Below are 17,223 nucleotides of genomic sequence, written 5' to 3'. Positions count from 1 at the left end.
TCGGGCCCAGGGAGCTGGTCGCAAGTGACAGTGCAATTCTCGGCCAGGGCGCTTGGCCAAGGGAGCGTCTAAAAAGTCCTCGGTTGTTGGTAAAGCAGGAACTAAGTGATTTGAGAATAAGGATTGGGGAGGTTGGATCAACTCAGGTCTGCTTAGAGATAAGCCCACCCCATGCGATCGTAAACCCTCATCACATATCTCCAAATGACTTCTCCTTTGCTTCCCAATTCCCTTCTTTCATCCATCCACACAACTTTTATTGTGTTCAGTATGTGCCAGACATTGCCAAGTCATTTCCCTGTCTCCTTCCCGAGGATTCACTAAATTCACGTTTTCTGGAAAGGTGGGGGGAGCAAAAAGAACTCCAGAGAAGCACAATGGCGTCATGGGTTCTGAAGTCACATGTCTTACTAGCTGCAAAAGATTCCCTTAACTACTCGAGCCTCAGTTTGTCATCTCTAGAATGGGGATGTTTATAATAGAATCTACTGCAGTGGATGTTTCTTTTTCCTTTGTTGGTCTGTCCAGCATTCACCCCTGCCTCTTTCTGTTGGCACCATAGTACCAGATCTTTCGAGGTAGTTCGCTAGTATGTGCAGCCCTCCAGCCTCTTAGTCCAGAATCCGAAGATGCCAGCCCCTTTCCTTGCCCCAGGTCCCAAGTGGGGGCGGGGGATTCCCTCCTGAAACCTTGAATCTTGAGTGAGGGACAGAGGGCACAGTGCCTGGCAAGGGGACTAAGTTGTTCCTTGAGTACAGTCCTGGCTGTGGGTTTGGCTGCCCAGCCTTCGGAGAACTCTGTTTTCTAAGCCTGGATGTCCGACCTCCGTCGAGATGCCATGAGTTCCCAGTATCCTTCCAAGAGAGGCTTTTTCTGCTAAAGACAGTAATCTGTGTCTGGGCAAACCATCCAGGACCCTGACTGATACTGCTGAAACCGAGTGGGGCCTGGGCACAGAGGCCTCCTTTTGTCTACCATTTCTTTTAGGCAAGACTCCAGCCTCCATGACCTTTCCTGAGTTCCAAAGGGCGGATTTGAACAGCTGCTCATCAAGGGAGGAGCAGCCAGGAAACCACCTGAGGTGAGATTAAAGGGACCAGAGAAGCTCATCCAGATTGAGATGACCACCTGAGATTAGCCTGCTCACGCCCTTATCTTGTCAGAGACCCCACCTTTTTTTGTTGTTAAATTTATTTATTTTTTATTTTTGGCTGCGTTGGGTCTTCGTTGTGGTGCGCGGGCTTTTCATTGCAGTGGCTTCTCTTACTGCGGAGCATGGCGCACAGGCTTCAGTAGTTGTGGCACACGGGCTTAGTTGCTCCGCGGCATGTGGGATCTGCCCGGGCCAGGGCTCGAACCCATGCCCCCTGCATTGGCAGGCGGATTCTTAACCACTGTGCCACCAGGGAAGCCCAGAGACCCCACCTTTGAACCACTGTTTTAAAACCCTCCATCAGATCCTCTGGGGTCGGGGCACATAGTTTTTCGAGACAGAAGCCCGGTGTGTTCCCCTTTGCCTGGCAAAGCAATAAAGCTATCCTTTTCTACTTCACCCAAAACTCTGTCTCCGGGATTTGATTCGGCACTGGTGTACAGAGAGGCCGAGCTTTCGGTAACACCACCACCACCAGGTTTCGAAGCTTGAATGCAGTACCATGGGTGAAGCGCTCATGGCTACTCTTGTTACTGGACCTCAGATGAGTGGGCGCTTTAACTCCAGAAAGAAACACAAAGCAAACTCTCAAATCAGACTCCTGGGAGCATGGAAAGAGGGGAGTACATGCAGGAGGTGTTTGGGATGGAGTGGTGTCCCCTCCCACAGCCCACGCCAGGGCTCCTCTGGAGACCCCTTTAGACATCCGCTCCTGGTCTTCAGAGTTCTTTCAGCAGGGCTGTGGCTCCAAGTTCCCTTCTTGCCCATCATTCCCTCCCTTCCCTTGCCCAGATGAGTGAGTCAACCCAGATCAGTGGATGGCTGAGTTCACATTCATTGGATCCTACTGGTTCAAATAATGATAATTATAGCTGGCATCCAGTGCTTATGACACACAAGGAACCCACCCATTTGGTCCTCCTCCCAACCCTAGGAGGTAGGTGACACTATCTTTAACCCAAATGGGGAAACTGAGGCACCGGCAGGTTAAGCAACTTGCTCAGCGTCAATCAGTGAGTGGCAGAGCCAGGGTTTGGCTCTGGAGACTGGGTGTCCACTCACCGCAGGGATGGAACATTGGGGACCACAGTGCCAGTCTTGCACAGAGGACAGGGCAACAGGTTCTAAATTTCTACACTGAAGGACAGTTTATGTTCTAAGGTTGTCCACCCAACATCCATTTCCCTTCTTCCACGAGGGATCCCAGTGGCAGTCTATGAGTAAGTCAGTATCTCTTCCTCGCCTTTCCCTTGGGAAAACTGACCTTCCCTCATAAACACATTAGGCTCCCTCTATCTGGCACTTGAATTTCAAGCAGAGAAACAAAACCAGAATACAATGGAATACTACTCAGCCATAAAAAGGAATGAAATTGAGTCATTTGTAGAGACATGGATGGACCTCGAGACTGTCATACAGAGTGAAGTAAGTCAGAAAGAGAAAAACAAGTATCATATATTAATGCATATATGTGGAATCTAGAGAAATGGTACAGATGAACCAGTTTGCAAGGCAGAAATAGAGACCCAGACGTAGAGAACAAACGTATGGACACAAGGGGGAAAAGGGTGGGGATGAATTGGAAGATTGCAACTGACATATATACACTAATATGTATAAAATAGATTAACTACTGAGAACCTGCTGTATAGCACAGGGAACTCTCCTCAATGCTCTGTGACCTAAATGGGAAGGAAATCCAAAAAAGAGGGGATATGTGTATACATACAGCTGACTCACTTTGCTGTACAGCAGAAACTAACACAACATTGAAAAGCAGCTATACCCAAATTAAAAAAAAAAAGAAAAAGAAAACAGGTTAGTAGGGTGTAGTGGCTAAGCATGCTGGGTCCAAATCCCAGCCCCCCTGCTTCCTAGCTGGGTGGCTTTGAGTAAGTCCCATAAACTTCTGGAGGCTCATTTCTTATACAGATGGGGACACTAAGAGTCTGTCCTGCTTGGGGCTGTTCTTCAATGTGACGGCAAGTGAGACTGCTTCAAACTGAACCCTACAGAGTAAGGCCCCGCTGGTAGGACCACAGCAGAGGGCCCTTTGAAAACATCCGTCTATCTTGCCACCTGGATGGGGGCCCTGGCATCACCCCCCCCCCCCCACACCAGTTCCCATTCTTTCCCAGCTTCGGAGTGCTCTTTAGCCTTCAGGGAAGGCCCCTTCCCAGCTCCGCTCTTGGTGAGCTAACCTGGCTTGATGTCCACGTCCTTCACCGGAGACCTTACCCCTCTGTGCTTCCCAAGAGCCCTTGTTCTGCTTTCCTTTTTTCTTCCTGTAATTATCTATACTTGAACCAATGCTGCCTCACAGGGCTGTGCAGGTTGTCTACTGCACATGGGTTCCTGGCTGCAGTGGGAAGTTGGGAGCTGAAATTCAGCCCATGTTCCAGTCAATAAGCTGTGAGCCCTGATGTGGCGGTGCATTCCTTTTTGTAATTCATACCCCCTGATGGTAGCAGTTGCTCTAGTAAACTTTCCTCCCATCCTCTCACCAGAAAACTTCTACTCATCCTTCACTCTCAGCTTTTTTAAAAAATTAATTAATTAATTTGGTTGCGTCATGTCTTAGTTGCAACCGGGGGGCTCTTTAGTTGCAGCAGGCAGTCTCCTTAGTTGCGGCTCACAGGCTTCTTAGTTGCAGCATGCACGTGGGATCTAGTTCCTGGACCAGGGATAGAACCCAGGCCCCCTGCATTGGGAGCGTGGAGTCTTAACCACTGCATCACCCAGGGAAGTCCCAACTCTCAGCTTTCATGTCACCACCTCTGGGAAGTCCACCTGGACTCTTCCAAATGCAATTACACAGCGCTGTTCTGTGCTTCTATAATTCTTTACCATCCCTTTGACACAGCGACAGTTAACCCTCTGACTGAAATCATCTGTCCTTTTCTGTCCCCCACTGGACTGTGGGTTCTAGGCAGTCTCTAGAGCTGTTGAATCAACAAATGACTCAGCCAGGAATGGGAGCGAGGAACAATTTATTCTCACAGCTGAGCGAATGGCGAGGCTCACAGCCTCGGTAGCAGCAGAGGCAGGCCCTCCCAGCCCCAGCCCTCTCCTCTTGGTACAGCAGCTGCAAGCAGGCCGGGTCAGGAGCCAGGGTGACAGCCAGGGCGGCAGCCCTCCTGCCATGGGAACCGGCTGGCCACAGTGCAGCAGTCAGCAGCAGTAGCAGCAGGTTACAGGGTGGGCAGGGGGTGTTAGCTGGCCTGGCTGACTCCCATCCCCCCACGGATGGTGCCTGGTGAGGGCCTGCTGGGAGCGCCTCAGTCAGCCATGAAGATGCGGCTGGAGATGTCATCCAGGAGCCAGTCGATGCCGGGCAGCAGGTTTTCCCCAGTGACAGCGCTGCAGCCCTGGATGCACCAGTGGTGGCTACGGATGGAGTCCAGCTCCAGGGCCTGGGAGGGTAGAAGGTGATGGTGGGCCCCAGTAACCACAGGCCCTGCCCACCCTCAGCCCCTGCCCTCTGCTGGCCCAGGGGAAATGCATGCCTCCCTCAAGGGCCTGCTTTGGGAAGCCTCCCTTGACCCCTGGTGAAGATGTCAGGGCCCCAGGGCACCCAGGCTCTCTGTACACCGCCACGCCAGTACTACCCCTTAGTAATAAGATGGCAACAAGGGCTTCCGACATTGTGCTATGGGCCCTACAAATGTCCTCCCATCCATTCCCCCCAACAGCCCCATAAGCCAGGGATGTGTTGGCCATTTTACTGAGGAGGAAAACTAAGAGAGGTTAAGCAACCTGTGTAAGGTCACACAGCTATTAAGTGGCAGAACCTAGATTCTAACCCCACTCTTTCTCATTCTGGTGTTCAAGCCCTAGAATAGGAGTTAAGATGCAACCTGGGGTTACACAGGCCTGTGTTTAAATCCTGGCTTCTCTGCTTACTGGCTATGTGACCTTGGGTGAGTTACCTAATCTCTCTAAGCCTGCTTCACCATCTGTAGAATGATTATAAGAGTTCCTACCTCATGAGGTTGCTTTGAGAATTGAATGAGTTAACCTATGCAAAGAGCCTGGCACATAGAAAGCACCCACTGCTTGTTGGCTACTGTTATCCTGTGGAATAATCTATTTGCAGGTCTGTCTTCCCCCAGGCTGTGGGGCACAACTATATCCTATTAATCACTGAATCTCCAGTATCCCAAATAGGTCCAGCCACACAGGAGGGGCTAATAAATGTTTTTTAAATAAATTAACAAAGAAATGCATGCCCCTTTTCCTCCGTGAGCCTGCGTCAAGGCCTGGACTCACCTCACGGATATCATTAGAGGACAGTGCTCCGGGCAGGTCCTGCTTGTTGGCAAAGATGAGGAGGGTCGCTCCAGCCAGGCGCTGGGGAAGAGAAACAGAGGGGGTCAAGGGGGTGGAGGCTCAGAGGGCAGCCTGGCCCCTGCACTAATCACCCAGAGCACCTGGGGTCAGAGATCAACCTGGAAGCTCAGGGCAAGGTCCCGTGGTAGTTGCGAAGGCACAAGCGGGGTGGGTAGTGTGGAGACGGCCTTCGTGTCCAGCCATTTATGGGGTGGAGGGAGCCCTGGGCTGGGCTGAGACCCTGGTTCCAGCACAATCACCAGCCCAGTGGGCACTTCTCTCCTCCATGCCTCACATTCCTCTTCCATAAATGGGGAGGGGGTGATGGGTAAGATGCTCCCCAGTTCTAGACTGCTCCGATCTGATGACCTGACATGCACAAGGAATGCGACTGTCCCAGAGGCTATGGGGTCTGTTGGAAATGACCTTTCCCTCTTCCAAGTTCATGTAGCCCTCTAACTGTCCCACTGCCCTGACAGGCCTCACTCTCTGCCTGTGATTCCAGTTATTTCCATATATGTGTTTGTGACTGGGAGTTCCTCCATGTGGACGGTGGGTCTGGCCCTTAAAAAGGGCCATGACATGCCAGCCCAGGGCTGAGCATTCAACACCCAGGGTCTCACTGGACCTGCTCGACACCCCTGTTTACGCCAGTTGTCCCTCCATAATTATTAACAGCTCTCTTTTACTCTCAAAAGTGTCCTGGTTTTCAACTAAATGAAGTGTAGTAACCTGGCTCAAACCCTGGAACAGAGAAAGGACATTAGTGGAAAAACTGGTGAAATCCAAATAAAACCTGTAGTTCAGTTAATAGTAACTTACCAATGTTAAGTTCTTAGTTTTGCCATTTGTATGGCAGTTCTGTAAGATGTTCACATTAAGAGAAGCGAGGTGAAAGGTATATGGGGTATCTTTTTACTATCATTGTAACTTTTCTGTAGATCTAAAATTTTATTTAAAGAAGAGCATTTTGGCCCAGACAATAAATTTTAAGATTGCCATAATTATAATGCCCATCTGAGAGATGAGGCAGTGGAGATTCAGAGAAGTTAAGTGCCTTGCCTGAGGTCACACAGCGAAGAGTCCGACTGCTGAGCCAGGTTCCACTGCTTCCCAAAGCTTCACACACTGGCCTCAAGTCATCCTCCCTGAAGCCCAATTCAAGGTGCAGAAACTGAAGCTCAGGGTGGTGAAGCAGTGACATCGCAGGGCTATAAACTAATGTCTCCATCCACAGAGTGTCCTGCTCAAGGCACTGTGGGCCTCCCTAGACCAGCTGTACAGGTTGTCTCTGCCTCCACAAGGGTGCTGGACACGTGGTGAGGGCTCAGTGAAGGAACAGACCCCACCTGAGGTGTCCCTCTGGGTTCACGGCCCCCTCAGGGAATCTGCTGAAGAAGGTGTGCACACATCCACACATGCGCACAAAGTATTGGGGCCCGGACACTGGGGAAAGCCCCGCTTCCCCTGCTCAGCCAGGCCTCCTGCCCACCTCCTCCACCAACAGGTTCTGGAGCTCCCGCTGGCAGTCCTGCATGCGCTGGCGGTCGGCGCTGTCCACCACCCAGATGAGGCCGTCGGTGCTCTCAAAGTAGTTCCGCCAGTAGGACCGCAGGGACTTCTGGCCGCCCACATCCCAGATGTTCAGCTTGAATCTGGACAAGGAGGGGGTGGCTGGAGGTCAGCCTGGCCCCTCGCCTGTCCTCCCTGCCCTGCTCTGGGCGGGCCCCCCCTCGGGGACCCCGCTCACCCTCGGTGCTCCAGGGTCTTGATGTTGAAGCCCAGCGTCGGGGAGATGGTGTCGATGTCTTCCCCATTGAACTTCTTGAGGATGGTTGTTTTGCCAGCATTGTCCAGGCCACTGGGGTGTGCCAGGTTAAGGAGAAGTCCCCATGCTCTGCAGCCTGGTGACATCATCACAGTGCCCCTCTCTTGGGGGACAAATCATTTCCCACCACATATCAAAATAAGTTGAATACATGCCAGACCCACACGATACATGTGAAAGTGTCAAGAAATACCTTATCATCTCTGACCAGAGGCTCCTTAATTCATCCCACAACATATACTGAAGGCCTGCTCTGAGCCAGAACACCTCTGGTGCTGGGGGCGGCCTGGAGCCACAGTCCCCACCTTGTGCAGCTTACACTCTAGGGCGGGACAGTGGCACGGGGCACACAAGTGAGAAGGAAGGCGCTGTCAGAGCCCGGTGAGTGTCAGCACAGTGAAGAGGCTTTCGGAGAGGGCCATCGAGGAGCCTCCTTTAGCTCAGCACCAGGGAAGGCCTCTCTGACCGTCTCGAGCTGAGGCCCAAACTGCAGGAAGCCAGCTTTTTGAAGGACTGGGGGAAGAGCATTCTAGGCAGAGGGGATAACAAAACAAAGTATGTGGAGGCAGCCACCCTTGCCTTTTCTGTTTTTCGAATATTCCAAACCCTTTGCTGCTGAGCGTGCACACAAATGGGTAAGTTCAGCAGCAGGAGAGAACCACCCTCCTCTTTCCTTCGAACACTTAAGGGGGCCTGCAGCTGGGAGGGGGCGGGAGGACCTCTCCGGAGACCCAGCCGTAGTCCCTGATAATTGGCGGCTGATCATCCATCCCCCCTCACCCGCCGCAGCTCCAGCATCCAGGCTTCCTTCTGCACTGGATGCTTCCCGTCAGCTGACAAGAAGCAAACAACACCCTCTCTTTTTTTTTTTTTTTGCGCGGCATGTGGGATCTTCCCGGACCGGGGTACGAACCCGTGTCCCCTGCATCGGCAGGCGGACTCTCAACCACTGCGCCACCAGGGAAGCCCCAACACCCTCTCTTGATCCCTCTCCCCCTGACTTTTTCCTTTATTTCCTTCCCTTTATAGCAAATCTCAGAACTGTTGTCCATACTCACCCTCTCCAATTTCTATCCTCCTTCTCTTTCTGGAACCCGTTAGACTTTTGCTCCCACTGCTTCCCCGAAACTGCTCTGGCCAAGGTCAGTCCTTAGAGACGCCATGTTGTTCTCAGCTGGCTGGGCAGTCCTCAGCCTTCTTCCCCCTGCTCAATGAGCAGCGCTGACAGAGCCCAGCTCCGCCCCCCACTCCGGGCCACACCCTTGTCTGGGTCTCCCCTGGCCTACCTGGTCATTTCTCCTCATCTCCCTGACCTCTAGATCTGAGCAGCCTAGGTTCTCTTCCCTGTCCACACTCCCTCCCTCAGTGATCTCATCCAGGATCACTGCTTCAAATACCATCTTTATGCGGATGACTCCCAAATTCACACGTCCCACCCAGCTGCTCCCCTGGACATTGGTCCCTATATCCAGCTGCCTAGATGACGTTTCTAGGATGTCTCAGAGGCATCTCACATGGCGCAAGCTGAGCTCTCATCCTCCCCCCCCCAAATGTGTTCCCCGCCCCCTTCTACCTCTCAGCAAGTGGCTCCTCATTCTTCTAATTGCTCAGGCCAGAAACCTAGGAGTCACACTTGACTTTACACTCCTTCTCACACTCATGTCCAATCCAGCAGCAATTCCTACTGGCCTACTATCAAGACGTCCCTCAACTTCCATCACCTCACTGCTTCCATCGTGATCCAAGCTCCCATAGTACCTCACCTGTGTTACTGCAGTGGCCTAACTAGTCTCAGATCTCACCTCCTCCCTGCACTTCTCATTTAAGGAAAAGTCTCCGACTGTATGGCACAGGGAACACTACTCAGTATTCTGTAATAACCTTTATGGGAAAAGAATCTGAAAAAGAATGGACATATGTAAACGTATAACTGAGTCACTCTGCTGTACACCTGCAACAAACACAATATTGTAAATCAACTATATTCCAATATAAAATGAAAATTAAATTAAAAAAAAAAAGAAAAACAAGGAAAAGTCCAGAACCAAAAGGTCCCACGTGAGGTGGCTCTTCCATCTGACCTCCTTGACAGTCCTTTGAACACACCAGCTGAGTTCCTCCTTGGAGACCCTTACACTTGCTGCTCCCTTTGTTTAAATAATTTTCCCCAGATATCTACATGGTTCATCCCTCACCTCCCTGTCTTTATTCAACTGTTATTTTCTCAGTGTGGCCTTCTTTGACCACCTTATTTAAGCTGCATTATTCTCCGTACATGCTATGCATTTTACTCATTTTGTTAAGGTCTTTCTCCCCTCAGCATTACTTAGAATGTCCGTGAAGTTCGGGTTTTTTTGTTTTGCTGTTTTACCCCGGCCCCCAGGACAGTGCCTAGCACACAGTAGGCGCTCAATAAATGTTTACCACATGAGTGAATTCTCTGTGCCTTTCTCAGAGTTCTTCAAAACAGACATGATGTAAATATTATTTTTAAGTTATCTGCGCACAGAAATGTCCTCTCTGCTAGGGGTGCCCCCGGGCCTGGCACAGAGGAGGGCAAACGAGTGCAGATGACTGCTAATGGGACTCAGAAGGTCAGCGGGGCCCTCGGGCCTGCAAGCCGTCAGCCGCTGGGACACCGACTGGCCGTGAGGCAGGAAGGAGACGCACGGTTGGACCCACGGGCTGAACAACCCGCCGACTGCACACCCACTTCTCCCAGGAGTGAAGGGCGGGGCCCACAGGCCCCCGGGATTCCGACCTTGAGGGCGGGGCCGAGGCCCGGCACCTTCCGACAGGGAGAGGAGGCGCCCAGGGCCCGAGAGGACAACCGCCCCACGCTCGGGCCAGACCGGCTGGTGGTAACGTTCGAGTCACCTCCGGGCCCCACCTCCCCCTACACTGGGACATCTGGTCCGGCCGCTGCGCCTTTACGCCCACACCTTTGGCCTTAGGAACGAAGCCCCCCGCCCCGAGCCGGTGGTACGGCCTCCTCCCGGCCACCCGCCAAAAGCTTTGGTAGGGCCCACAAGCGTGACGCACAAAGGGCAGTTGGTATGGGCCGGCCGGCAGCACATCCCGCAGCCGGTAGGGGGCGCCTGGCACCGCCCACCCGGCGGGGGCCCCCTGCTACCCTCGCGGCTCCGGCATCGGGGAGGATACAGCATGAGCAGTCGCAGCTCCCGCTCTTTCTGCTTCATCTTCTTCAGAATGGTCAGAAGCCCCATGTCCCAGTAGCCCCTTACCGGCCGCCGTTTCTTCGTAATCCCGGGACCCCTTTTCCTGCTCCTATTGGCTATCACGGTCACAGACAGCACAGCCTATTGGCGGGCTTCGCGCTTAGTCCCGCCCTCGTTCCCACGTGACTGTGAAGCTGCCTGGCTTTGCTGCGACGGACGGTCCCTCTAGCGGTGCTGGCGGATTCTGCGCGGCCACCTGCGTTAACCCTTAGCATCCCGAGGGCTTGCGTGACTAGAGCTTTGCCATTCTTTCCTTTCCAGGATCCCAGGCTCGGCTGGGAACGGAAACCTGAAATTCCTGGGTTGTATCTTGGCTGCATATAGGGAGTAGGAGTTCTGACTTAGGAGCCAGAACCAAGAGCCCCAAGGATGTGGACGTCACCCTGCGGCCACTGTGAGGCTCAGTTCCCCTGAAGCATGGTCCATATCCTGCTCATCTTGACTCGACATCATCCCAAATCTGCCAGTTAGAGGGCTTCCCTACTTTTCCTGGCTCCTGAAATCGTAGAGGGTAGCCCGGGGATTCTCCATCCAGGGTGGAAATGGCCTTTAGGGCCCCTTTGGAAATGTGTGGAGGTGTCATTGGATTGTACCGATTACAAGGTAGAGTCCCTGTCGTTTAGAGGTCAGGGGAAAGACTTGCACAAAGAATTGTCCCGCCCAAGATGCTCATTGTTTCGTTATTGAGAAGCACAATTTTCATTTTGCCGATAAGAAAATTGAAGCTCACATGGTGCTTAGCGTGATTGACATAGTGACTGACATGCAGTAGGTGCTCAGTAAATATTTGTGGTTGAATGAATGACTATGCAAGCGTTTGGTTCTTAACCTTAGCGCTCAAGTCCAGAAAAAGTGAGGAAGCCGAGGCCGGGGACTAGACAGATTGTAAACACAGAAGGGTGAGCCTTATTGTCTTTTCTTGAGCCCTTCCCCCAGGCCACCACAGGGTAAATGTGAGTAGGCAGCAGAGTGGGCTCTTTCTAATGCTTGGGAAAGAACAGTGAGGCATCAGATGAAGATAATGGCTAACTTCTGTGTCATTTTGTAAAGCATTCACGTTTTCTACTTTATCCTCCCCGCAACCCTGAGAGGTTTATTTCCTTTTTGTAGATGTGATAGTGGAGTCCCCAGAGTTTAAGGAGCTTGGGCAACAATTTAAACTCGGGTCTGGTCAACAGGAAAGGGCACTGTTTTTCTGGGTCCCTCCATGGTGTTTGTCTAGAGAGGGAGAGGTCTGGAGTGAGCTGGAGCTCTCCATCTTGCAGAAGAAGGTTGTAGACAGATGAGGGCTGGGCAGAAGCGGGTGCCTGGCTGGGCCCCTTCCATCAGCACCATTTGCTCTCCACCAAGCGCACACAAGGGAAGGAAGTGAGCGGAACCCCTCTTCAAAGCCTTTGAGACACAACTAAGATCACAATGTGTTGCCATGAGTCTATGCTACAGAATTTCTAGCACCAGCACGTGGACCTTTATGACAAGGAAGTTCACTTTGGCATGGTTTGGAACAGCAAGAAATTGGAAAAAATCTAAGTGCCTTCACCAGGGATCAGTTACCTAAGCCGGGGTACCCCTGTGTGGTGGGTTCCATGAAGTCTTTGAGAAAGGTGAAGTACCTGCGTGGAAAGCTGTCCATGCCATATTAAGTGAAAAACCCGAATTTCAAACCCATTTTAACATTTAAAATAACAATAACCCCCTAAACAATGTTTTCTCACACTATGGGATACAGCCCGTTAAGTATATTGTGAAATTATTTTAGTGTCACAAGTTGAAATGTATGAAATTGCCCATATTTGACCATTTTGACAACAAAGATATCAGTTTCATATAGCTCAACCTAGTAGCATTAACAAAAATTAAATAGAATGAACAGAGCAGAAAACATTGCTGCCGGTGCCCCCTTGAAGAGCAGGTAAGTGGTGTTTGTTGAAACATTTGTTTCAGATATTTATATGGATATATGTACACACTGAGTCACAGTCCCAAAAGTTTTAAAATTGCTGCAGTTCAGCTGTTGACTCTGGAGCAGTTTTGAGGGAAACTTAAAATTGTTACCATAAGCACTTCTGGATTATTTTACTTCACTACTACTACTGGCATTGAAATCCTTAAATGTCAGGCTTTAAAGCCCTGTCCTGTCCAAGCTGTTAGTGTAGCTTCCCAGGGGTTAGAGTAGGATTGCAGTGGACACCAATTTGAAAAACAACCTCATAGCTTGGTGAAACATTAGGAGACCAGGGAGTAACTGTATTGAACTTTTTTTTTTTTTTTTTTTGCGGTACGCGGGCCTCTCACTGTTGTGGCCTCTCCCGTTGCGGAGCACAGGCTCCGGACGCGCAGGCTCAGCGGCCATGGCTCACGGGTCCAGCCGCTCCGTGGCATGTGGGATCTTCCCGGACCGGGGCACGAACCCGCGTCCCCTGCATCGGCAGGCGGACTCTCAACAACTGCGCCACCAGGGAAGCCCTGTATTGAACTTTTGAATAATGATTGCCAGTAGCTAGAAGTCAAGGGTAGGGGAGTGAAGGTGGAGGGGCTTTTAAGGACTGATGTAGGGGCCTCATGACAGTATTTTCATTTGCCTCATGGAAAGGTGGAAAGGGTACTCCTGAGGAAATAAAATCTTTGGGGAATACCTTTGGAAGAAAACTGGGAAAGAAGATCTCTAGAGCTGTAGTTATATATAACTGTGAATATATATATATATATTCACAGGAAATAATCATGAGATTAAAATACCCAAATCCTAACAGCTGTGAAACAGGCGTTTGAAAGGAGAGTTTCTTGGGGCTAAGTAAGTGGATTATAACTTGAGGGTAGAGTTCTAGATGCCTTTTAAAAGGGCACATTTACCCAATGTCTGGGGAGGAAAATTTGGCTTTATGGTTTTAATTTTAAGAGGTGTAGCCTTTTTGATCCAGACAGTCCATGTATCACCTTTATAATCATAAAAGAAACTTTATTTGTTACTCAGAAACAACAAGAACAACAAAAAGCCAGGGGAAAAGACGCTGCTTAAGTGTAATTGTTGATCATTAAGCATTAGCAAGAAGTATATCTAAGTATTTTATTTATTTATTTGTATATATAAATATTTAAGCTTGCTCTAGATGAATTTCCTATTTGATTCTTTTAAACTGTAATGTTCATGTGAGGTGGTTTAAAATCAAGTTACAGTTTTGATAAGAGGAATCCTGTTTTTCTCTCTGTTGAAACACATCTGTGATGCAAGTTTTATTTTGGGGACCACATGCATATGACAGACTCACCAACCAGCACTTGATGGCAGCATACCCAAGTGTAGCTTTCGTCCCACTAATGAGTAAACAACTGGAGGCTTGAATGTACATCCTAATCACTGAACCAGCAACTGCCTACAGACGACAGTTCTACCCTGGCCTGCTTCTGTACTCCCACCCCTTATCTCTCTATAAGCCTTAAGTATCCAATGGCCATCCTGTCCCCAGTGCATGTGTACAACGTGCAGGCCACAGCAGAATGCCTCAAATGGCAAGTCAGAGTGTTTGAGCATCCTCATTCTAGGTCTCAGCCCAGCTGCCTCTTGTGGGAGACAGAGGAGGTATCCTCTTCAACTTCCAGATGACGCAATGAGCTGTTATACCCCTGTCATCCTCCTCAGGGCATGTGACATCCTCAGGCCTTTCCAGAACCTTAGGAGTGATTAAGGATATGACAATCTGAGCTATTCCAACAACCACGTCCACGTCCACCTGACCTGTGCCTTGGCATCCCCAAGAGTAAGGCTGTGCCAGCAGCTTCGTGTCTCTGCAGGGCCTGGCCTGGTGAATGGGGTTGGGGGGAGGGAGTAGTTGCTGTGCCTTCACTCAGCAACCTGAGAGGCAGGTACCACACTTACCTCCACTCGACAGGTGAGCCAGGGGCTCCACTCACCCAGATTGCTGCCGTAGCCTCTCCACCCGTTTCCCTGTTCCTCCTCCCCAAGGCAGAGGGACCTTTTAACCTCTGGTCACATCATGTCTGGCCTCTGCTCAAAGCCCTCCACTGGAGACTTCCCTGGTGGTCCAGTGGGTAAGACTCCACGCTTGCAATGCAGAGGGCCTGGGTTCGATCCCTGGTCAGAGAACTAGATGCCACACGCACGCCGCAACTAAGAGTCTGCGTGCCGCGACTGAGTCTACATGCCGCAACTAAGACTGGGTGCAGCCTAAATAAATAAATATTAAAAAAAAAAAAAAGCCCTCCACTGTCTGCTGGGTACTCCCCGTATCTTTACGTGTTAGAGCCCAAGGGCTTCAGTGACCTACCAGGCCCTGCATGAGTGGTCCCCATGGCTCTGTGCCCCCATCACCTGTTCCTCCCCTGCTTACCAATTCTCCAGCTGGCCAGTGCATTAGGGGCCAGCACCCTTAACCCATACCTCCCTGTCACCTCCCTCTTTTCAATTTTTTGCTCTAATGTCCAATGTCTCAAAAAATTTTTTTGTTCAAATGTCACAATAAGGCCCAGCCTGACCGCCCTATTTAAGTCTGAAACTGCTCAATCCCCTACCCACATTCCCCAAATCCTTTATTTTGCTCTATATTCCCCCATGACAGTTAAGGTCTTCTACCAGCCTATATAATTCCCTTAATTTATTACATTTATTCTCCCCCACCCCTCCGTCCCCTCTAGAATGGAAGCACCATGAGAGCAGAGAGTTGGATCTTTTTTTTTTTTTAAGCTGTCTCGCAGCACCTAGAACAAGGCCCGCCACGTAGTAGATGCTCAATAAATATCCATTAAGTAAAAGGAATGGAGCAGAGGGTTCATTAACTGCTTTCTAGCTACTCACCCAACCAGAAAGCAGCAGAACCTCATCAGCCTTGTTCCTAACCACCAGGCTTCTCAGTCCCCAGACCAAGGCAGGCCTGGCCCCCACTGTCTCCTGTGAGATCCCACAGAGGGTAACTCCTAGACCAGGCCCAAACCGAGGAGGGCATCTGATAGGCAGCCCTCCTGCACATATCCAGAGTGGGAGCTGGGGCCTGGAGTGGAAGGCAGGGAAGTGCCAGGTCTCCTGTGCCCACATGTCCACCCTCAGTTCAATGGTCAGCCCCTGGTTCGGTAAAATGCCCACTCTGTTCTTTCAAATGGCACAACCCCCCTCAGCCTTGGAGGTGTCCACCTCCCAAGAGGCCTCAGGCTAATCCCAACCTCCAGCCACAGAAAAGGGGCCTTCCGAGGTCAGTTGTCACATTCCTTCATTTTCCATAGAGGAAATTGAGCCCCAGAGAGGGCACAAGGCTGCCTGAGGCCTTGCACTTGGTAGCACCTGACTGCAGGTGAACCCAGTTCTCCTGGGACAACTTCCTAGCCGCCTTCTGGCTGGGGCCCCCTCCCGGCTTCAGGAACCCTGGCCCAGGACCCGTGGGAGACCCCATCCTCAATGGTGCTTCAGTGAAGTTCAGCAGTCCTGCCCCCTCTGACCCACGGCAGGTTTCTGCCACAGGTGCGAATGCTCCCCGCCCTTCTGAGGGTGCCCTGTGTCCCTGTTATTTCCACTCCAGAGCTGGGAGACGTTAGCTGGATCGGCGAGGAGTAAGATGGGAAGAGCGCACCGGAGCTGCAACAGAACCCCGTCTGCCTGGCTCTGCCTCCTCCCCGCCCGGGGCCAAGTACCTTCCTCTCACTGAGCCTGTTTCCCCAGCTATAAAGCGAGGAGAGTGGACGACAATCTCTAGAATCTTCTGACCATGACCGACTGCCAATCCACCTTGCCAAAGCTCTTAGCACCCTTGGTACAAGTCCTGGGCTGGGTCAGCCAAGGCAAGCCCTCTCTTGTCTGTGCTTGTGAGTCACTGGCCACACAGGGTTGGGCTTTATCCCGCATCCCACCCCAGCCCTCCAGGCTCTTGCTCGTGACCCTGGCTGGCCACTTCGCCAAACCAGCCTCTGAGTGAGGCCTTCCTGTCTCTCAGCGCTCTTGTGGGAACCGACACAGAAGCTAAGAAGGGAGAGAGCTGTTTGAGGAGTGGAAAGGCTCCCTCCAGGGCCGGGGTGATTGTCCTTTCTCTCCAGTGTCCAGGATCTCAGCAGGGTGCCCAGCATGGACTTCTCCACCATCCAAAGTGGACAGTGGGAATGTGACATCACAAGGGAGGTACAGCCAGGGACACTGGGACAAGAAGGAGCTCCCTGGTGACTGCTTTCCATGCATGGTTTCAGTTATCATGACAGCCTATTACACAGACAAGGAAACTGAGGCCCAGAGAAACCAAGGGCCCTGTCCAAGATCACATGGTTAAAAGAGGCAGAGCAGGGATTTGAACTCAAGCCTGTTTGGGACTTGGACCACCAGGGAAAATCCACGTGCTGTGGTCACTGCTGTCACATCCCACGAAACCCTGGGAGGCTCGCTGACTCTTCAGTGCTCAGTTGTTTATAATTTATAGTCCCTGCCCTCTTCCAGAAGTTTAAGTCGGCTTCCCAGAAAGATGTGTACGTTCAAGGAGTAGCAGAGAATCAGAAGCACAAGGCTTTGGAGGCAGCAGGGGGCCCAGCAGGACTGGGGGGTGGGAACGTGCGCCAGCTCCCACCTAGGACTGGGCAGTGATGGCGTCATAGAGCCCCTGTGAAGTCACCCAGTTCCTGGGAGGCCCAGCTATTGGCAGATTCCAGCTTTAATGAGAGCCCCCAAGGTCAAGGTGCTGTGC

At 51.4% G+C, this 17,223-nt stretch overlaps 1 protein-coding gene across 1 annotated transcript; it reads right to left on the bottom strand.

Moving 5' to 3' along the window:
- Positions 1-4,124: 4,124 nt before the first annotated feature.
- Positions 4,125-10,600, bottom strand: ARL2 (ADP ribosylation factor like GTPase 2). The gene is made up of 5 exons (XM_032641766.1): positions 10,473-10,600; positions 7,233-7,343; positions 6,975-7,137; positions 5,423-5,503; positions 4,125-4,566 (listed from the first exon to the last, which is right to left on the bottom strand). Exons 1-5 carry the CDS (start codon positions 10,535-10,537, stop codon positions 4,432-4,434), a joined length of 555 nt encoding a protein of 184 aa, XP_032497657.1. The 5' UTR covers positions 10,538-10,600; the 3' UTR covers positions 4,125-4,431.
- Between the last annotated feature and the right edge of the window lie 6,623 nt (positions 10,601-17,223).

Source organism: Phocoena sinus, chromosome 8, assembly GCF_008692025.1.
Source record: "Phocoena sinus isolate mPhoSin1 chromosome 8, mPhoSin1.pri, whole genome shotgun sequence".
Classification (NCBI taxonomy): domain Eukaryota; kingdom Metazoa; phylum Chordata; class Mammalia; order Artiodactyla; family Phocoenidae; genus Phocoena; species Phocoena sinus.
The sequence above is the reverse complement of the archived record's forward strand: the minus strand, read 5'-3'. Positions and strand labels throughout refer to the sequence as shown.

What these genes read in the sequence shown, in the direction of transcription:
- ARL2 (XM_032641766.1), bottom strand. Translation starts at nt 10,537, where the DNA reads ATGGGGCTTCTGACCATTCTGAAGAAGATGAAGCAGAAAGAGCGGGAG. An exon ending in GAGCTGCGACTGCTCATGCT is followed by an intron (nt 7,344 to 10,472) that starts GTATCCTCCCCG and finishes GGCACACCCCAG; the next exon opens with TGGCCTGGACAATGCTGGCA. An exon ending in CCTCTAATGATATCCGTGAG is followed by an intron (nt 4,567 to 5,422) that starts GTGAGTCCAGGC and finishes CTACCCTCCCAG; the next exon opens with GCCCTGGAGCTGGACTCCAT.